This window comes from Montipora capricornis, chromosome 8 (genome assembly GCF_036669925.1).
Source record: "Montipora capricornis isolate CH-2021 chromosome 8, ASM3666992v2, whole genome shotgun sequence".
NCBI classification, from domain to species: Eukaryota; Metazoa; Cnidaria; class Anthozoa; order Scleractinia; family Acroporidae; genus Montipora; species Montipora capricornis.
The window spans coordinates 28,285,874-28,308,373 of NC_090890.1; the positions used below are offsets into that span (position 1 = coordinate 28,285,874).

A 22,500-nucleotide genomic window follows, 5' to 3' on the forward strand; every position below is an offset into this window, starting at 1 on the left:
TGAGGACAGCGGGTATTCAGCTGATATTTGCAAAATAAGGGCCTCAGTTTCACTGGATTGTCATGTCGGAGAATTCGCCAAACAAAAAGCAAAGTGACAAATTCATCGCTTGTCGTGGCGAATAAATGATACGATTTTCCTATGTCCAAGGATGACGCGTTTGGCATTTCTGTGATTGCTAATCCAATTTCCTGTTAATTTGAACAAATGTAGGTTGTCTAAGCAAATGTCAAGTGACCACTCTACTTAGAGCTGATCTTTTTAAAATGTGATTGTTTACTTTTTTTTATTTAAGTATGATTGGGAGGTGCGGCAGCCTCATGATTAGTGTGCTTGACTCCGGATCAAGTGGTTCGGGTCCTGGCTGGGGACATTGTGTTGTGTTCTTGGGCAAGACACTTTACTCTCACGGTGCCTCTCTCCACCCAGGTGTATAAATGGGAGAAATGCTGGGGGTAACCCTGCGATGGACTGGAATCCCATCGACGGGGGAGTAGAAATACTCCTAGTCGCTTCATGCTAATGAAACCAGAGATAAGTGCCGTCCTGATCGGCCTTCTGGCTCGTAAGCAGAGACTTTACTTTACTTTTATGACTGGGAAAGGGATGTGCTAGGGTTAGGGATAGGGATAGGGGGTGGCATAATCCTGTGAACACAGATGTATTTCCGGCGGTCATTTCTCTCCCCCAAAATATAGAGAGAAACGACCACCAGAAATACGTTTGTGTTCGCAGGCTAGGGGTGGCATACTTGCACTGTACAATGAAATCACATATCAAATCAACAATCATTCGTCAATGGCTGTCAGTTGAAGTTCAATTTACTGTTTTGAGAAATCCATATACTTTTTTGACCTTGTGTGTAACAATATTGATTCCTCCATAAGCAAGGGAAGCAGTTTAAACCATTTAGTCTAAGAAATGCCAAGGATTAGTTTCTGTCAGCTCAAACACAGCAGAAAAAGTGCTTCATACAAACATGCAATTTGCATTAGTAAATTCTTCCCCTGTGTCATACCCATGGTAATGCACATGTCACTGTAAACCCCAACCCCCCTCCCACCCCAGGGAAACATGGGGCATGGGTGGGGCTTTGTGGGGTCTTTGACTCTTTGCCTTGCCCGAGGGGGTGGGTGATTAACTCATTTTTTGGCATTGCCTTCCCAGAGAGGTGGGGGATTAGTACATTTTGGCCTTTGCTTTTCCCTATGGGGTGGGAATTAGTACATTTTAGTCCGTTGCCTTGTCCGAGCAAGAGTAAGGACACTTTAGTAGCCCTGTTGGAAAGGGGTCAGAATATGCACAGCAGGAAATAGCAAGGATTGACAGGCCTACACATCTCCTTAACGGTTGAGACTTTTGTACCATAAACATGTTTAAGGTTAATGGCACTGCTGAGTGATACTGTGTCACAAAGCCTGGGGCAAGATATCTTTTAGAGATTTCATTCCTTTGCTTCAGTGCTGATTCCCTTTCTGTGAATTTGATGTCTGATAGGAGTGTCTCAATCAGATGTTGTGGATATCCTTTAGAACGGAGAAATGATTTAAACTTGTAAATGTTCTCTTCAAAACTTGTTCTTGAAGAATTAGTGCGTAGAAGTCTTAAGGGCTTTGCCCTTCACGAATCCTTTTTTGACACCTGGTGGGTGGCTGGAGGAAAAATGAGTGTACTGAAAGGTTTCAGTAAGCTTGAAGTGTGTTTTTATATCCAGAATGGATTGATTTTGAAAGCATTTGCCTTTGCATACAACAGTGTTTAGAAATATGGCTTCAGTGTTTGAGATCTCAGCTGTAAATTTGATGGTAGGGTGGTGTGAGTTTGCTTGTGTGATGAACTTGTCTATATCCGGTTTGCTGACATCCCACAACAAAAAAATGTCGTCAATATATTGTTTTCAAATCATTGGCTTTACGACGCTTTTCCTAAGAATCTGTGTCTCAAGATCGGCCATAAAGATATTTGCAAAGGCAACGGCCATTTTAGTACCCATGGCAGTACGTGAATTTGTAGATAGTTCTTTCCGTTAAACTAGAAAGAACTCTTTTTGAGTATGAGTCGAGTCTTAGCATTTCCTTGATATAGTTTGTGGGGATTGGAGGGTCATTTTTGTTAAAGTTTTTGGATGCTTTGATTAATGTAGTGATTCCCTCTTCCTGTGGTATATTTGTTTATTATATGACTAGCTTCGTGAGAGGGCAAAATGAACCAAATCCCGCGCTTTGATTGGCTACCCGAGCAGGCAAGATCAAAGATCATTTTTTGATGTAATAAATCCCTTATTGACCATTGCAAGCTTTTCGGTCAAGATGGCTGGATATTGGCCTCATTCTTTTTTTTCGTGTGTATCTGGACCGAGACGAACACGCAAGAAAAGAACTTGGCCAATTATAATCCAGCCATCTTGACCTCACACTTGGTCAATAACCCTATATATATAGACTTGTGACGTCCATCAATACAAGGAAAGTTTAAGGTGACAGGTGCATAAACATGCATGTTAATTTTGGCATCATTGAAGACTGTTCAAGAAAGTATCAGCAGTTTTGTGGAAATCATGCCCAAATGTGTATAAAGATATTTTTTATCACATTATGTGTTATTTCTTGATACAGGCTTTACTTGCAACTTGTTTTGTACCATTCTGGTCTGGAATTCTTCCTATAGTATTTAGAGGAAAGGTAACATAATATCCAGCAATATTTGTTAAGAATTATCATTTTCTTGTCTACCTATAAGGAAGATCCACATTTAATATTTATTTGGGAAGTATTATAATCTTTTTCTAGTATTATGTGGATGGAGGTGTAACAGACAACATGCCTCAACAGTTCACAGTTGGGGATACCATTACAATATCACCATTCAGTGGTCAGTGTGACATATGTCCAAAGGACGTCTCATCAAATGATGCCCACATCGACTTCATGAATACCAGTATACAAGTGACTCTTCAGAATCTATACCGGGTTTCCACAGCACTCTTCCCTCCTCAACATGAAGTACTGTTTAAGATTGGTGTAAATGGCTACAGGGACACCCTGACTTTTTTGAGAATGCATTGTAAGTGTTTCTGTTCTTGAAGACCAGAACTATAATTCAATTCCATAGAAACATTGAAAAGGAAAAGTGACAAGGATGTATTGGGTATTTGTAGGGGAACACTCTTCAAAACTATCGTTGTAGTTTGAAATTTTTAGTGAACAATCTCACTCTGATAACTGAACATTTAGAGGCAAAAGGAGTGTCTTAATTGAAATTACTTGCCTTTTTCACTGGTTCCCTTTCTAGATCCTGACATGCTGAAGAAAAGAGAATGTCAACCACCTTCTATTCCTCTGCATATCCCTGAAAGACGGCCAAGATCGGACAGCACATATAGCAGTGGGGAAGAAGATTTATTCAGCGCAGCTTCAGAGGATTCTGACATTGATACAGCTGGTCAAGATGGAGTATCCAAGTTTTTGCTAGGTGAGTGATGTCCCGGGGGGGGGGGGGGGGAATTTCTGGGTGGGGATGTGCCACTGGGACCCTGGAACCCTTAGCCTATACCAGAGTTCAACTGAATTTTGCTACCCTATACTAGAGTAAACTCCCACTGATTTCCGTCTAAATACCGATACTTGACATTTAATGATATCCAGAAGTGTTTCATGATAGCCATTTATCGACACTGACGCTGAGTTGCGTAAATTAAACTTTGCTGACTCAATTTTTTTATATTTTTGAGCGGGAACTTCTGGTTTCCTTATAGTCTTGATAAAATCTTCAAGCGACTGGTCAGTTTTGTGAAAAATGATACCCTATTCTAGACCCAAACGCTATGATTTATATACTCTATCCTAGAGTAAACTGCTTGAAAACCATACCCTTCATAGTGGCCCGTACCTCTATAGTCCATATATGGCAGTACCTCCCCCCGGAGTGATGTAAACAAGGATGGCAGTTATTGAAGTCTTGCAACATATGACATGGCATCCCGGGGAGAGGAAGGGAAGGTTAAGTTCCTATTAATGGTCTAATGGGGATGTGCCGCTGGATGGGGTCACATTTTCACGACTGGATTGACTATAATGGGGTTGCATGTTCAACAAAGGTCCCAACAGAGTTTCTAGAATGGGGTCACAAAATGGTGGGATTTTGGGGGTAAGAAAATTTTGGCTAGATTTGTGGTAAAAAAAAGTTGTTACAGAAAGAACGTACTGTGGTGCTGTTGATTTAATATTTACTAGTTGCATTACATGTACATTCTGTTTTGAAAATAATTACAATTAAAAGGCTTTATGTAAACAGAAAGTGACTATTAAAGTTAGGGCTGCTAAAATTGCATTTACCCAAAAGTGACTATAAGGTGGGGTTACAATAATTGGCCATAAAATGACCAGTTTGTAATGTATTGTTACTGGTGACAATTGTATCCCTTCATTCTTTCAAGGATTCCTCCCTTGCAAATTTGAGGTAGAAAAAAACTCACCCATATAGTCACATAACTGTGTTAAATTCAGCTACCTTTGACAACCTTCATTTCCATCTTGGATCCCTCATAAGCTCATTCATAGCAGTTGCATCTACGTTTTTTTTTTATTTGCAGCTCTTTATGAAGCCAGGGACACGGTGACAGTGGCAGAGCTTTGGTCCTGTTACTTTATACGTCAAATTTTCAGGGTTGTCAAATTGGCAGTAAAACCACATGCGATTTTTCTCAGGAAAATCTATCACTTAGTCCACAAGTAAGGAAAAATTATTAACACCTACCTTAACTGAATTCATTTAAATTTCACATCATCATCATGGCTGCAAATTTCTCTATAACCTTCTTCTTGTGCTCTCGCAAATCTTCATATATAACTTGCTCCTGTTCTCTCTTTTTCAAATAAATTAATTCATCAATCAGTCAGTCTCCAACAACCTTTATTTGTGTATGCAGAATAATTAAGCATGAAATGTGTCTGCAGTATTCATTGTTTCTTATGTGGGTGTTGATCGGGTTATGCACAGCATTCAGGTTCCATGTTGGCGTTTAGAAAGTCCTTTGCGAACAGTTTAGGCTTGCATTTCTTGTCCATGTTACATTTTGAAAGGGCCTCGTTACATGCACTTAATTTATATTGGTCTTTGTTTCATTGGGTTTTCTGTTTCTTATAGTATTTTGCAAGTACTGCCTAAAGTTGAGAAGACTGGAAGCATTTTCCTTGACCATCTACTATCCATGATCTACATGGTGATCCACACATATCAAGATAAACATGAAGTACAATCTAAGACAAATCAACCCATCACAGGAAATCCCACCTGTGGGACTGAGTACATTAAATAATTGGTGTTTTTCAATTTTTTCTTCTGTATCATCTGTAGTAATGAGCTACCATTTCATAGTTTCTTATAAGACCTTCTTTTTTGGAGAGTACATTATGTAGTATGATTTAAGTCACTGAAGTATTAATCACAGAATTTTTAACAGCGTCAGTGCATGTACTTTTGTAAAAAAGCTTATTTGTGGAACATTTTGGATCTGTACATGCATATACCCTTATTTATTATTCACCTTGTCTCCTTTTTATTCACCAATATTCACCTTGCCTTTGGCGAATTGTTAATTAGTATAAATACACAGGTGATTATACAAAATCGCGTGCTCTCATTGGCTCGCTATCTCGGATCATCAGCCGATAATCACCTCGACGGACAAAATGGCTGCCAGTAGTCGTTTTGCCACTGTAAGTGAAGACGATTTTGCGTTGAAATGTTTTTTTTTCTCTTTTTTGAAATAATCAACTGTGTATTTATACTAAAACAATTATTACAATGCCATTAAGGGCGCACTATTATGTCTGAAGGTGGATTAGGGGTAGGGTAGATTTGTTATTGTATGTAGCTAGATTTAAAAATATAATACATATATATACATGTATATATATACAAAAGATGCATTTTTGTGGTTGTTCCACCACTGACCTGGGCCTGGTTCCTGAAAGGTGTAATACCGGTAACTCTAATCCAGGGATGAATGTGCCTGGAATGAGGCACATTGATCCCTGGAATAGAATTATTACACCTTTCAGGAACCGCGCCCTGATTAAGTGATTATTTATAGAGGATATTACACGGTGGCAAGAAGATATGAATTTTATTTTCGAGTGGCAAGAACAATATCTCACCGGCAGGTTAGTTTGCAGGTTGCAGGTTGCAGGTTGCAGGTTGAAAAATTTACTGTGACTGTTACATGAATAGCTAACCTTAGGCCTAATTAGGCCTAAAAACGTTTCTTTAGGCCTCCTTAGGCCTAAAAACGTTTCTTTAGGCCTAATTAGGCCTAAGGTTAGCTATTCATGTAACAGTCACAGTAAATTTCAACCTGCAACCTGCAACCTGCAACCTGCAACCTGCAAAACTAACCTGCCGATATCTCACGAGTGAGTGAAGCGAACGAGTGAGATATTGTTCTTGCCACAAGAACATAAAATTCATATCTTCGAGCCAATGTGTAATGTTCTTTTTATTATATGGAAACTAAATATTGAATATTTCCGATTTTATTGTGTTTCAAAGTAATCAAGTTTTACAAATACGGCTGGGCTTTATAAAAAAGGCGGGGAAAAAAAGGGCGGGAATAGTGACGTCATTGAACGATACGACACTCACAAAGGTGACATACGGAAAATACGCCACTCGGGTCCCGGATGAAGTGGCGTATGGAATCTACGAGTGGTTTAGTTTCCAGTAAAACACTCTCCTCCATCTAATAAAAAATAATATGTCACTTTAATTAAAGTTTTTTAATAAATTTTATAAATACATAAAATTATTAAATTAAAAGGGCAAATGGGATAATAATAATAATTATTAATATAATGATAACTATTATTGTTTTATATTCAGGCAAGTTTTGTGTACTTCACAAATGACGAAAGTTGCTTTAATTAAAGGTCATGAAAGTAAAGGAACCTCTCATGTATATAGAAATTCTGTGAACAAGCTTCTGAGTTCAATGGAAAATGGTAAAAGAGGAAAAAAAAGAGATCAATCTTAGCCTGGTCCATGTTTGGGAGCCTGTTCAAACACAGGGTCTAGGCCAAAATGTATTGTGGGACTCAGGCTGGAGTTGACCTTCAGTCTCATGCAATTACATAAATAGTTGAAACACTTCGTGCCAACATCCTCTATTCCCTTCTTTTAACCACCTCTCAAATTCTCAGTTCCGTGCGGTACATCGTATCTGAGTTATTTGCCGAACCGTTTCACGCAGCTTTACAGAGTTTTGTATAGAAATGCCATGCGATTCACCAACATCATGCAGCGGCCCGTAATCAAGGAAAGCATCCGGAGTTCTCTTTGCGATGAAAGCGCTTACTTTTCGCTCATGCGATAAAATACATGTGTATGAACACATCTAATGTACTTGAAAGGCTCAAACAGCTGAGATTCACAGGGATGGACAATTTTTTTCAAGCAAATAGCTTTGTATCAGGATGTCACGCAAGGTGACAAATGCTATATTTTCGAAACGAAAGACGTCAGGGAACCGGAAACTTGAAAAAAGCTTTATTTCTAGGTCATTTTCAACCTCTTTTAAATAAAAATTTAGAACACCGTGCAATTTTGATTTTAGAATTTGATGGCATCATTGTAAAAACGATCTATTGTTTTCTTTCTTTTGTCGCGTGGGGTCCAGAAGAAGTTCATGTTTTGTACCGTCCTTGCTCAAGACCTATTCAAACCTCCCTTCAATTCAATTGTCAATTCCATGCACGAACCATTGTTAAATTTGAACAACTCCCTTCCCCTCTGCAACATTTCTCCTATTAAGGTAAACTAGTATTAATTGTGAGTCTGAAGCAGCTCTCCAGTCGGGCGAAGGACACTTTTTTTTGCGAAACACAAGGAATTGTGGTTGCGGTAAGATCGGAGGCACAAGGAATTGTGGTTATGCGCGAATGGAGGAATTAAGAACGGTTCCTACTAATTCAAAGGTATTTTTGCTCCGGTTTTATGATTATGCGGGATCTTAACAAGTGTTCTTGAAATCGAAAAGAAAATTGGGGTTAACCACGCATTTTTCAAAGATAATTCATGAACAATATTTGTAAAATACAGAGCAATGTATGGTGTTCTTTCTCAAATTGAAGCTTAACTATCTGTGAATAATGCATGGTTACCGCCTATTTTCTTTTTGGATACCAAGAGTACTTACTAAGATCTACTTTATCTGCATAGTTTTAAACCGCGCAAAAATTGACCTCCTAAAGGAGACCAACTCGGGCGTGGCCCAGGCTTTTTTTGACCCCTAAAGTACCTAAATACCAGGAGCTCATCAAGAGGAGCCTCTATCTCCCATACTTGGCCTTGGAGTCAACCCTTTCCCGAGTAGATCTATTATTAGAACGCCTCCCAGGGAAAGTTTCACACGCCCTCAGTTCAAAGAGCCAATAAAAACAGAGCTATGACAGTCGTTGTTTTACCCACACTGAGAAATCGGCTGAGAAATCGGCAATGGCGAACTGCGAGGAGAGATTAGCAGTTGACTCATCGGGCGAAAGTTCTGATACGGTCGATGTCTCGTCGAGTGAATATAGTGCATCCTCTGATAGCGAAAGTGAAGAAGAGAATTTGGCCAGTCAAAAGACCTCTTGCGACGGCGGTGAAAGGAGAAAGCGTGCAAAACGAAATGCCGCGACTGGCTAAATACACACTTTTATATTTCTTCGCGCGCAACCCTAAAGGAGACCTTCACAGCTACATATGATGGCATTTTACCCAGAGCATCCTACGCGAGACCAAAATCCGAATTTACACATTAAGCGAGACGACGAGCATCCCGCCCCTTTTTATATGGGAGTTTCCCCCTCCCCCCTCCCTTTCTTCTCCATTCTAGCAATCTGCACAGCCTCAAAATCATGTTTAAGGACGTTCGCCCCTATTGCTACTGCGCATCCTTACAGCGCACGCAAATTCACATGGCACGTCATGCATCGAGCGCGCGCGCTAAGTATTAAAATGAACAATGATAGGGCAGATGGCCATTGCTATAGCTTTGCTACGATTGAACGATCTTGGACGTTCGGTGACCCCTACTTTTCTTTTCAGAAACAGATTTTATTTGCAATATTTTTGGGCTTACAGACACTGTGGCCTTATTCGCTAAAGAAGCCGGATTTTTCAGATTTAGGGTGTTCTTCCGGGCAATTTCTCTCCAAAACGAAGTCGGTGACCCCCGACTTTTTTCTGACATCACTTACTCATCATCTTTCAATGGTAAAATTTGCAGAAAAAAATCAAAATTTTCGCGCGAACGTCCTTAATATGAGTAATGAAGGCTAAATTGTTCTCTGATTAGACATCAGTTACCACCTTTTCACGAATTCTATACTTTGAGACCTAATATAACAATCTGTCATGTTTTCAGCACATCGAATAACTCTAATAAATAAAAAAGATCAACCAAGGTCAGTTTCAGGTGACAACCACCGTTAAAGGCCGGTTTACACGGTACGATTATCGGCCCGACGGCGTCGGAGCGCAAATCTTGCGTGTATTTCGACAGGAGCCGATGAACAACCGATTCATGGAAATGAAAATCAGTCCGATTCCAAAACTCTGTGTGCTTTCCATTATGCCGGACCATCAGGTCTGAGACCCGTGGAACTAACCAAGGAAAAATGGAACGACATTTTTCATCAAAAGTCAATTTCCAACCGGACCGAAGCGTTCCATTTACGTTTCGACTGAAATTTCGGTTGCTTCACAGTGAAATGGGACTGGAAACGAGAATTTCGGTACGTTTCGGTCGGACCAAACCGACCGGTAAAAAAGGACCACCTCCAGAGGTGGTCCCAAATATTCCGGTCGGACCGAACCGAAAACGACCTTTCCATTTGACTTCAGCCCGAAATTTCGGGAAATTTTGGCTCAATGGAAAGCACCCAGATCTGTCGCAGTGCAACAGACTTTTTGAAGTCGGGCCGACACTCTGAGAGAAACCGCCATGTCAATCGAACACCTGTTTTCATTTTGACGTCACAAAAGACTCCAGTTCGATGAAAGCGAACGATAAATACGCGGTTTGTTTAAAAATTTGTTTACGACATTTGAACAAAACCTAGCTTCCAGACATGGAAAATCCTAAGGACTTCAATCTAACCTTTTCAGGCTGCGCATTTTTGGGAGTCTACCATATCGGAGTGATGTCGTGTCTGAAGGAAAATGCCGTCGACTTTTTGAACCGCGTTAACTGTTATGGTGGAGCAAGTGCCGGTTCATTTGCTGCGGTCGGCCTTGCTATGGACTTGAGCATCAGTGAAGTTGCAGAGCCAGTTATAAGACTCACGAACCGAGCAAAATCGCTTTCGTTTGGGCCCCTACATCCAAGTTTTCAGCTCGTTCGCGCTTTGCGAACGGCTTTCCGGAAAATACTTCCAGAAAACGCGCACGAGATAGCAAGTGGGAAACTGCATATTTCTATGACCAGCGTACCAGATTTGACAAATGTGATCGTATCGGAGTTCTTTTCCAAAGAAGATCTCATTGAGGTAAGCCACCTTGCGTCAAACTTGAAAGGAAGTAATAATTAAAGGGAAGAGGAAAAACTTTCATTCTATTCGAACAGAAGCACAGGCCGTGAGCTTCTGATTCAAACCATTTTAATTCCAAAGCATGCACTTTAAATATATAGTAAAAGCTTAGGTAAGAAATGCAATGGCAAAATTTCTGTACAGACTGTATTTCGTAAAATTAACCTTTGCTTAAAAATCAGTGATTGGACGATGTAAAACAAAATAGAAAAAGCGAGATTTCGAAATTGATGGCCAAAACTCTTTATCAGATCAAAAACAATGCAAATGATTTTAATATATGCACATTGTCAGACGACACCACGACGAAAAAAGTAATAAACAAAAAGGGTCTTCAGTTATTAAACAAAGAATTCCCCTGTAATTGAGCGACTGTACGTGTTTTTTGAAGAGGATTAAGCTTTTTTTTTTTAGAAGTCTAACCCTTTATAGACCTTTAATCCTTTATAATTTCTCCACAAGCCAAATTGAATGTATTTGCATGTATATTTCAGGAAAATTGCAATTGTTAAACTGATTGTGCGCCACATGGGAACGCAAATCAAATTGGAGCCGCGAAAACCATTTTTTTTCTGGGTTTCAATAATTGAAGCAACCTGAATCCTTAAACTAAATGCTGTCTAGACGTGCAGCTTGATTTTTAGCAGAAATAATGGTCTCATGCCATTCCGAAATCGTAAAGAGCTCAAGCGGCCGTCTGAGCACGAGTCTTAATTAAGACCGATGGCATTTTTGGATGAAGTGGGGATCGCGAATAAAAACTTGCCAAGAAGCCAGGCTTATCGTACATTTTCGATTTAAACTTCAACAAAGAAATGGAGGATATTACATGGCCGCGCGGAGATACGAAATTTCTCATACTGTTGAAAAATATTTCACTCGTTCGCTGCTCTCACTCGTGAAATATTTTTCAACACGAGTAGAAAAATTTCGTATCTCCCTGCGGCCATGTAATATTCTTTTTATTATGAAAACAGCAATGAAATATTAAATCATTTCATAAAAGGCATCGAAAGGCGCGATTTTTATGTGTAACCAATAACTATATTAGCAATAGTTATATTTTCACGTGTGAAGATGTGTTTTCGCGGGAAATCTCACTTGGTATTTCGTTGGCGTTTATATGATTGTAGGTTACCCTAAAACTAATTTTGCTTTGCTTTTAGGATTGAAAACTCTGGTTACATTGTTCATTAGTATCGTATGGGGCCGAATATTTAAACACGCACATTTTCGACAGTCAGAAATAATTAATTAATCCTTAATTTTACGAGCAAACTTGCCATATATAAAGAGCAAAATTTTCTTTTTTTATAGAAAAAAGTTAAAAAGTCACGCTGTTGCGCAAATTTTTTTGTACAACAACGCCAAAGAAATGGCACCAGCCATGCTACAAAACATTTACCACATGAAAATAATGAAAGGGATTTTTAAATTAAGGCAAAATACCATCTGTCTCAGCCAATCAGAATTTAGCAATTTTGCCCCCTTTGACGGAGGGCTAACGTTCGAAACGTTATCTTTCAATATCTTCCACGGTGGCAATTCAACCTTTATGAACTCGTTTGATAAAACCAAATTTTCATGTTTCACTCTTCCCCCGACGGAGCACCACAGTTTCTTTAGAAACTAAAAAATTGTTTAATATTATTTCTGCCTAGAATCAAAGGCAAGAAAATTTGAAACTGAGTGCAGTTGAGATGACTGTATTGTCTGGGTTGAATTTTTCTAACCACCACAAAGATATTTATTTGTTTTTGACAGAGAAAGGCCACTACTCAAGGAGTGTCAGTTTTGTCAATTTTGCAATGTTGTTTCTATTATTTGCAAATATCTAGTGTCAGGGATCTTGAATGTTTATTTATTTATTTATTTATTTATAACAACTTTATTTGTAATAATCAATACAAAAAGGCTGCCATCAGAGAGGAACTGAATCCTAATGTAAGATGACCCCCTAAAAATATCTACAAAGCTATCAAGGAAATATAAGTCAGATAAAAACTATTGTAATGTAAGAAGAAATATAAAAATATCACTAAACTCTATTTACAAAGGAGTTATTAAACTTATTTAATTATCAAAAAAATTACGTACTAGTTAAAAAGTGTTCTCTTAAGCCCTTTTTAAATTTTGACAAGGAATCGGCACATATTAGAGAGTCTGGTAACGAGTTCCACTTATCTATATGTCTATGCCAGAAAGAGAACTTTAAAATATTAGTTCTTGTATGAGCTTCTTTATCAAACATTTGTTTTCTATGTCTATAATGACCTGTGGTCGTTCAATGTCTTGAAAAAAACTCACTGAGTCAATGACCTGAAGTCTAGAAATAATTGCCCAAATGTGGACCAAAAATTATGGCATTTCTGACATCTTCTGTTTTGAAATGATCACAAATACTTTTGATAAAATGTGCAGGTCGTTCATTGATTTAAAAAAATTGCCCTTCACTGCTGTCTATTTTGGAACACTAGAGACATCGTTGTTCAACAGATTGTTTTGATTGGCAGACTAATTTCTTTTGTATCAAATCACTTACATAGCCACCTCAGCCAACATACAATGTATTATAGCTTGCCTGCAAAGAAAGCAATTCTAGATAATGATGTTTCTTTGCTTTGTCTTGTACATTGCAAGAAACCTGATCATGTAAACGACATTGTGCACAAAGATCATTGTGGGCTCTCAGTTTACTAAGCACTCATTTGACAAATAATATTTATCTCAACAATGCTTCAAATTGCAATAACCTACAGTGTAATAGGCTAGTTTACAGAAGTGTGTTTCAGTTGTTCATAATTAGCATTTGGTGGTTTAGTCAACTTATAGGCTAAGAATTAGCTTTCGCTTAGGTCACAGGCTAGGTTATATCTCAATAATTTCTGTTATTTCATTCCACTCTCTAGTAACCCATTCATTCCCGAAGTGGTCCCCATTGACAAGTAAATCATCTGGCATTTCATTCATTAGAGTCAAATCTGTTAAGTGTCACTCCCTGGAGTCAGTGAGTTAAACAATTAACAAAATGTTATACATTCGTATTTTAGAAACTGTTGCTGTGGGTGTACGCTTGCATTTTCCACATTGAGTATGGTGTGTGCGTGTTTATTTATCTTAATTTAAACTTTTGTGCACAAAGTCATAGAATGTAGGTATAATCTATGAAGTGTGATTACGTTCAATTTCTAAGAAGTGAAAATGTACCTTTTTGACTTTGCAGGCATTAGTGGCAAGTTCGCATGTGCCATTTTACTCTGGAATCTTCCCATCAATATTTAGAGGAAAGGTAATGAGATCTAATGAATAGTGCTAATTTTTTGTTATCATGATTATCATCTTAAAAGAAAATTAAACACTGGAGCCTAAATACGGATGCATGATTTTTTTAGGCGTGAATTGCAAAACCTTATTTTCATCTGCAACCTAATTCAACATAATCTAAAAAAATAGTGTTCTTTGAGCTGATCAACCAACATTATCCAGGACCAGTACTTGAGAGTAGACTTAGCATGTATGTCTAGCATTTCAGGGAGGTTGTTGCTTCGCGCTATGGAAATCAAGATCCTCTGTGACCTGTGAGGGTCTAGTTGTCATCATCATCATCGATCACCAATCATGTAATCGGGCAGATTACAGGCGCACCTCAGAAGAGTTAAAAGGGATTTTAAGCAACAGCAATGGTTTTAAATAATACAGCATATTACAAAAAAAAAACCACTTAAAAATAAAACCTTGGATTATTTTAAATATTCCACATTACTTTTTTCCCTTTGTCACATTATGACTGGAATTCAAACAGTTTGGCATTGGATAAACAATATCTATTATAGAAGATTGATAAGATTGTTTGCTGACATTGTCATTGTGGTCATTAAGTGTTACATTTGGTGATTTCACGTGATTTTTATGTCTGTATCAGTTCTTTACATCATTCTGTCACTCAGCAAATTCCTGCACATACCGGTAGCTGTTTTTACCTTAACAAGTGGCCATCATTATAGGCTTTATAATGACTTTATTTAAAGAGGGTAGCACGTAACAGGTTTACAAATAATGACCCTATGGCCCTCAAAATCAAATCATATCAAACATTGGTTTTTGAGGAGAAGGGAAAACTGGAGTACCCAGAGAAAAACCTCACAGAGCAGAGTAGAGAATCAATTAACTCAACCCACATGGGATGCTTAGTCTGGGAGATAAACCCGGGTAAAATTGGTGGGAGACAACGAAGTGCTCTCATAACTGTGTCATTGCTGCTAGAGCAGAGATATAGAAGCTAAGCCTCTACGATGGCTATAATGCAAAAATTCTCCCAGGATGTTGCCAAACCTCAGGCCTGTTCATTCTGTGATGTTGCTTTCCCATCGCTTCTTCTCCTTTCCTCTCTTTCTTGCTGTCAATCTCGATAATTATGTAGCCAACACCTTTTAGCAACAAATTTTAATTTATTGATACCTTTTATTTTTTTTTCGGTTTCATAGTATTATATTGACGGAGGCATTTCTGACAACCTTCCACAACACTTTGCTGAAGGAGAAACTATCACAGTGTCACCGTTCAGTGGCGAGAGCGACATTTGTCCACAGGACAAGTCATCAAATAACGACATTCACATTGAATTAAGGAATACCAGTTTGCAATTGACTCTCCAGAATTTCTACAGATTTTCTCGTGCATTATTCCCACCAAATCAAGATGTCCTGGCTAACATCTGTCGTCAGGGGTACTGGGATGCCCTACGATTCCTCCAGGAACATTGTAAGTTCTGCCCTAACTCTATACCACTGACATACTTGAGCGGATTACATGACAAACCAAGGTGTTTTTTTGTCCAATCAAAATAGATGTGGACAATAAAATAACTCAGTCGTAAATAAAAGTGAATATTGAAGTGTAATGAAGGAGTGGGGAGACAATCCTGTTCACTTTAAGTAATCCAACACTGCAAACAGCTGCAGATTCCACTTCTACTTGCACAGCCCCAAGCAGAAAATTCCATACTGGAACAGTGGTAATAAAGAGGGAGTGATTCTACAGATTCACAGAAGAACCTATTAAGTATTTATTAATCTTGGCATCTGTGTCATGCTAATTAAGTAATTTTTGTGCAATGATTAGCCAATCTAGATTACCATATTGTATAGGACATCTTGCTTGACTGTCTTCCTACACAGTTTAGTTGCCATCTTGCTAAGCTTTGATTTCTCCATCTGTAATGTTTTAGTTAATTAAGACACCATGATTTTTCCCCTTCAATATTTATACCTTGTGATTCACACTCACATCAAACATTTTGAATATCATTGGCCCCCAGACTCTATTTGTGTAATATATTGTAAGTCAGAGGAAAACAATAATTTTTTTGCAGACCCCACCTTACTGACAAAGGAGTCACTCAGATCAACTCCATCAATGCCAACATTAGATCTCTTGCAAACCAACACAAGCTCAATTTGCTTTCACGGCACATGCTGCACTTCACGAACATTAATATCTATACATTCGCCAAGTGAGGCTGGTGATGTCAGGGATGGTGGGGAAGTTTCGGTTTGCACAGATATGGAAGAAGGAGAATCAAAACTATTCAAAGGTAATGTGACTCAACATTTCATGGATTCAGGGGAACATAAAAGCTTTTGGCGGTCCAAGGAAAAGAAGGGTTGGCCTGGGGTTAGAGCACTCTCCCAATATGACCTAGGGTTGATTCCTGGACTCGATTTCATATAATTTATGTAGTTTGAACTTGTCAGTTCCCTTGACTCTGCACTGAGAGCCTTAGTGCACTCTGGGTGGCAGGGTTGGTGCAGTGATGACACAACTCTCCTTTCAACAAAAATGGTCCACGATGGATTCCTGGATTTCACATCATACGTGGGTTGAGCTTGTCGGGTCTTTGCTCTGAGCTTTTCAGCAAACCACAACAATATCCATTTTACAGTCCCCCAATAAGTACAGCGATGTGTTCAAGCAAGCAACCTTGAGACTTTATTAAAGAGATTATCATCATCGTCATCAATCATTATTTTCATAAGTCACATGTGATACTTTCAAGCTACATCTGTACATTACCGGAGTCCACAATTCTGAAAGAAACTTCATATTCCTCTTTGGAACATGTTACATTTAAATAGAACTTTGCCAAACCTCTTCAAAGAATGTTTAAGCTCATCAACTGAGCAGTAACTTAGCAGTTGCAGCAACATAGTGGTTTTTTGGTCCTGAAAAAGAAGAAGAAAGAGGACCATAGTTTCACAAATGGCTTTACAGGCCTTGAGAACTGGATCCCGGTCACATGTGACAGACTGGTTTGGTCAAGCTAAATGGTATTGCCTCCTGTCGTGTCAGGTTTTCCAGTGCTGACATCATGAGACCTGATGTAGCCTTGGATTCCTGTCACAAAATTATTGATTTTATTTTAATAACATTAATTTGATATTGTCTTGGTTCCTTGTCAGTGCTCTACGAAGCATTTAACAGTACCACGGAAAGGGAACTTTGGTCATGTTATGTAATTCGTAGATCATTGTATGCTGTAAAAATCCTTTCAAAGCCATGCAGTGTTACTATCCATCAGATTTTGGTCTTGCTTAAAAGGTAAGTTCTATTGTGACGTGTTACGGTTGCTCTATTGTTATTAGACAAAAGCTCTTTATGTCAGAACAATAGGACAGCCATAACACGTCACAATTATTCACAATGGCAATGCCCTCCAAATTTGAAAGTGAAAATCAGCGATTTTAAAATTCACTTTTCCTGATATAAACACTTTTTTAAAACAAATTTCGAACAAATTTCCTTCGGTTTAAACTTTATATTCTGTAGTTAGAGTGGAGGTTCCTTTTAAGTGTTCAGCATTAAATATTTTTTGTCTTGCTAGCAACATTGATAAGGGGGCGAGGACCGGGGCTGCAGTGTGGGAGATGATAGGGAGCTTATGAAACGAGGACGACGACGGCTACGAGGACTTCATTTAAAAATAGAAGTTTGCGTTATTTGTATCACTACGAAGCTATTTCATGTCGTTTTGCGTTAAAAATGTGTAGTAACTGTCGAGGAATTAAACTGGCATGAGTGGGTTGGAAGCGTAGAGAGAGAACTGAAAATTCATCGTCATTTCACGTCGTCATTTAGGAGATGACGGCAAAGAAATGTACCAAAATGAAAAACGCACGTGCAGAGCCATTTTTTTGCTCACTACACCTATTGTTTTGTAGCGTCGTTGTTGCCGTCGGCGTCGTCGTTTCGTAAGCTCCGTAATAGGTGAATTAAGGACGCCCCATGAAGGTGAAGTGTCTCCACAAATTTTGTGACTTGTTGTAGCACTTTCAAAAAACCGTACAGTAACTATAGTATAAGAAGGATTGACTCTACAACATCTTATCACCACATATCTTTGTTATGGTAGCATGTGAAGCAACAGTATCATTGCTTAACAAACTGCACTGTCGAGAAGTGCACCTCTTAGTAATTTAGTTGATAGTTGTACCAGAGAGATTTGAAACTTTCAAGGGAATAGATGATAAAAGAACACTTCCTCTGTTACTCAAGTCACATAGGCCAATTAGCTAGATTACAGAGCCAAAAAGGTCCATTCACTGTCAGTGGTAATGGACTGCTGATTTTTTAAATAATTATTTTGTCAAATCACATCTGATTCAGGACTCTGGAAATAGTGTTATAATCAAGAAATCCTTATGTAAATAAATGTTTGAAATGGTCCACTTGGGGTTCTTGTCGCCATTTCACTTAGAAATAGCAAAGAGCATTGTTTTAAAAAAAATTAACTGTAGTTTGCTTTTATCTTCACCAGATGTTTGGTGTCACTTGCGACTATGGATAAAACTGGAAATAAACTTATTGATGACTTATTGTCAATGATCTCCATGATTGTACAAACATACAGAGACGAGCACCAAGTTCAAAGCTGGTTTGTAATAAAATTAATATTATTCTGGAAAGTTTCAGACACCAGGCAGTTCTTTGATACAGTAAACGCTATAATTTTTCTTGGCTTTGGTTCAATCACTAGTTCCTACATGTAGGATTATAGATTTTATTATATCTCTCAGATAATACGCACGCTGTAATTGGCTAAATTAGCGGGCCGTATTCTACAGTACGGCCCGCTGTACAGCCCGCTAAATTTAAAATTTCGACAAAACATCATCTAGCGAGTTTTTCATGTCATTTCTGTTGCATAAACTTGTACTGAAAACTGTTTGAATCTTGCAAGCAACTATTTCAAACTTAACAGCCAAGAAGATTTAGTTTCTGGGATTTTGGCACGGCATTCGTTGTGGCAGTTGAACCTTCCGCTTCACTTTGACTAGTTTCCTTGCCCGCGCGCCGGTTAACCTCAGAGATATAAGAAATATCTTACTAACCTCGTTTTCTCAGTCCGTACTGTAAGTTATGGATCCTCGTTTTTTCCTGTTGATTCATGGGCTGCGCGCTTCGAGCTTGGGCCATAAATCAACGGGAAAAAACTTGGTCCGTAACTTACAGTACGGACCTCGAACTCGGTTAGTAAGAGGTATTTACTCTGCCTAATGCCTGTCTAAAAGGCTTTAATTCTCAGAAGAGCCAACTAGAAACAATGCTTAATTTTTTTAATATGCAAAATTTGGAGGGACAAACAAAGTGGCCTATTTTTATGTAACTGTATGTTGAATAAATAACAATTATTCCATGAGCCCGAGTTGGATATGAAGTGATAAAATAACCAACGAGCGCGTAGCGCGATTTGGTTATAATCACTTCATATCCAACAAGGGCGAATGGAATAATTGTTTTAGTAAATTCTCAAACCGGGTTTTGCCGCCGACTTTTATTTCCACAATTTTACAAAGTGTCCGGAAAGAACATCTTGGCGCACTATTTTCCATATGACTTAAAACTTCGACTATTGGCTCATAGTCGGAGTTTTTTAGCCAATCAAAAAGCTAGAAATGCAATAGTCGGAGCTGAAAATTTACTAAAGTGTTTTAGTCATTCAATTAAGTTAATGATATCATATGTAATAATCAAATACATGTACCTGATGGAAAATAATGGATTTATTTTTTAACCCTTTCAATTCTAAGGAGTTCCACATTGACAAGTATAATTGTCTGGCATTAGGCCAAGTAAAGTCCATCTGTATCAGGAGTATATGTGAAAGTAAAGTTAAGTCTCTGCTTACGAGTCAGAAGGCCCATCAGGCCGGCACTTATCTCTGGTTTCATTAGCATGAAGTGACTAGGAGTATTTCCACTCCCCCCTGGATGGGATGCTCGTCCATCGAAGGGTGACCCCCAGAATTTCGCCGGTACCAATTTATACAACTGGGTGGAGAGAGGCACCGTGAGAGTAAAGTGTCTTGCCCATGAACACAACACAATGTCCCCAGCCAGGACCCCAACCCGGACCACTCGATCCGGAGTCGAGCGCACTAACCATGAGACCACTGCACCTCTCCTGTATCAGGAGTGAAAGGCTTAAAATAATTATTGTTCACAGATTTGTTAATTTTTTTTCTAAACAGGAGAGGTAGCCCCTCACGACTTGCTATCAGTGATAAGGCACATTCAGGTAAAAGTAAAACGAGATTGTGGTGAAAATTGTTTCTTGTATTCCATTCTGAAACCAGCGCAGTTTTTTATCGACTGTCAGCTATTGAATAAATGCTAAATTAAATATTTCATTCAATTTACCTCCAGCATATGGTTCACCATCCACTGATTTTGAATACGACTCCACACAAGCTAGTTTCCAGGTGATAAGCACCACCAACAGTATAATAGAGCAAATGGAAGAAAGATATGCACAGGATTTGGAAATCAATTCAGAAGACTGTACAAATGTTGAAGTTTTCTTGGGAAAACAGTTGCAAGACTGCTCACAGGGACACATTACAGGAGGCTTTCTTTGTGTGGAGCAATCATCATCTTGATAATGCTGAAGAAAATGTCATGAATCACAGTCAAACACAACAAGAGAGTTTGACACCAAGTTATTTGCATGCCATGCTATGCAGAGGGATTAAGTCATTTATTTTATTAGGCATTATTACTTTTTACCTCTTTTACATTTACTTCAGCAAAAAAAAAAACAAAGAAAGGATAAATTTATTAAAATGCATTCCAAAGAATGACAAGTTTATTTTAATTACAAATTATGTAAATGCCTGCACTACTCTAAAAGCAGTTTTTAATTAAATATCAAAGCACAGTTAACAAGTCAATATTACATTGCACAACTTTTAGCTGCTTTTATTAACAGCAAAAGGAACTAAAAATGGATTTACTGAAGTGTATTTGTGAGAAGAATGTGCTTTTTAAAGTCAATGCCAGAATTACTCTAAAGGTAGTTTTTAAATGTCAGTGCATATAGGTTAATAGTCATACTTTTATGACAGCAAATGGGTTGAAGAACACTCATTCATCGAATTTCATTATAAAATGCATAAATCACTTTTTCAAATTGGGTTATGTCATAAAGGTCAATGACACACTGGAGTTGTTAAGAATGCTCATTAGGCAAAGGAAATTAATAAAGTCTCCACAGTATTGAAAAGGCAGAGCCTGTTTGTCTGTTCAGTCATAGTTGATGACATTTAATTTAAACTATAGGGTTCATTTATGCTACACGACTTTTTTGTACAAAATTACAGTAAGTGCAAGTGATTGTCCTTTTCTGGGGTGGTGTCATCCTGTTTATTCTCAATGATTGTTGTGAGAGTCCATTACCTCAGAGTATTAGAATTTTGTATCAGGTTTGTCCCAATCAGCGTCAGAAAAGTGCCTATTTCTAAACAAAGTTTTGCAGGAAAATAAACAAATATGGACCACATTGGCTAACTCAGTGTTGTACCCAATTCAAACTTCCCGGGTTAAGGTTCTTTTGTTAGTATTGATTGTATTATATTGTATTTGGATTGTATTGTATTTGCATTATAATGTAGCATTCACATTTTAATGAATATGAAAGTACCTGGAACTGTTACAATTGAAAGTGTTTTATTCCCAAAGAGTTTGAACTGGGCACAACATTGAGTTAGCCGATTTGGTGTACTGTTTATTGTCCCAGAAAACTTGGTTTGAAACTGATAGACACTTTTCTAGCGTTGATGAATTTGAGTAAATCTTACTTTTGGATGATGGTGAAGTTGATTGCAATGATCTAAAGTGCTACTGGTACTGTCATATGTCAGTGGTATAGCCACATGGCTTTACCATTGGCTATGGCTTTTCAGTAGTTGTCTAGAAAGGTGCAGAACAAGCATGAAATACCTGGAAATAGTAATTATTTTCCAGCTTTGTAAATGACATTTTAACATACACTGATATAAATTTGAAAAAAGGTGGGCCGACGTTTTTCAAATTTACCCAAATTCAATCCATTTCAATCCTCTCCAGTTTTGTCCATCCATGGCCCTTCTTGGCTTCCCTGTGTTTTGTTAGAGTTCTTCTATAGTTTTGAACAGTTATTTTGATATGTGAGTTCATTCTATGACCATTCGATCAGTGCTGAAATTGCCAAAAATTGCGTGACCTAGCCCCTTTAAACTGAACTCGTTGATCAGCATAAATCTTGCATAGTTTTCCTGTTCAGAAAGATTACTTTTATGCATGGAAGTGACCTTATTTTGAGAGAGTTTAAACACCACAAAAGCATAACAGTAGTGTAGTTAAGTGTTGAAAGGAGACTGCCTAGCCCAGGTGCCTATATTCCATGGGTGAGGTTGCTGAGCTCATCATTCACATACATTTGGGGTTAAAGTTGCCATATCAACCTCTACTATAGTTTTTCCTGTTTTACAAGTACACTGATTAAAGATTAAAGGCTAGTCAGGCTACTAAATTATGATTAGCCAAGTTCTGGAGCCCTCACACTCAAAGAAATGGAGAATTTTTAGTGGGAAGGCCGATAATTATATGGATGAAAGATG

The 22,500-nt window shown here is 38.2% G+C and overlaps 2 protein-coding genes and 1 long non-coding RNA gene across 4 annotated transcripts in view; 2 read left to right on the forward strand and 1 right to left on the reverse strand.

Annotated features, from left to right (window-relative positions):
* The window catches only part of LOC138014312 (patatin-like phospholipase domain-containing protein 4), a 6,436-nt gene extending 896 nt beyond the window's left edge, over window positions 1–5,540 (forward strand). Inside the window, exons 2-6 of one of the 2 annotated variants that reach the window (XM_068861361.1) lie at window positions 2,616–2,681; window positions 2,790–3,063; window positions 3,292–3,471; window positions 4,592–4,730; window positions 5,146–5,540. In XM_068861361.1, the coding sequence (XP_068717462.1) occupies window positions 2,616–2,681; window positions 2,790–3,063; window positions 3,292–3,471; window positions 4,592–4,730; window positions 5,146–5,317 (831 nt within the window). In that variant the 3' untranslated portion in view covers window positions 5,318–5,540. The remainder of the gene's footprint in view (window positions 1–2,615; window positions 2,682–2,789; window positions 3,064–3,291; window positions 3,472–4,591; window positions 4,731–5,145) is intronic. The other variant, XM_068861362.1, reaches the window with a different exon arrangement.
* Window positions 5,541–10,022: 4,482 nt separating this feature from the next.
* LOC138014311 (patatin-like phospholipase domain-containing protein 4) lies at window positions 10,023–20,241 on the forward strand. The gene is made up of 7 exons (XM_068861360.1): window positions 10,023–10,526; window positions 13,792–13,857; window positions 15,053–15,329; window positions 15,940–16,161; window positions 17,027–17,165; window positions 18,382–18,498; window positions 20,095–20,241. Exons 1-7 carry the CDS (start codon window positions 10,110–10,112, stop codon window positions 20,165–20,167), a joined length of 1,311 nt encoding a protein of 436 aa, XP_068717461.1. The 5' UTR covers window positions 10,023–10,109; the 3' UTR covers window positions 20,168–20,241.
* LOC138014313 (uncharacterized) overlaps window positions 16,534–22,500 on the reverse strand; it is a 6,385-nt gene continuing 418 nt past the window's right edge. The window contains exons 2-3 of the long non-coding RNA XR_011125293.1: window positions 20,264–20,507; window positions 16,534–16,789 (exon numbers count right to left, since the gene is read on the reverse strand). This is a non-coding gene — a long non-coding RNA (uncharacterized lncRNA). The remainder of the gene's footprint in view (window positions 16,790–20,263; window positions 20,508–22,500) is intronic.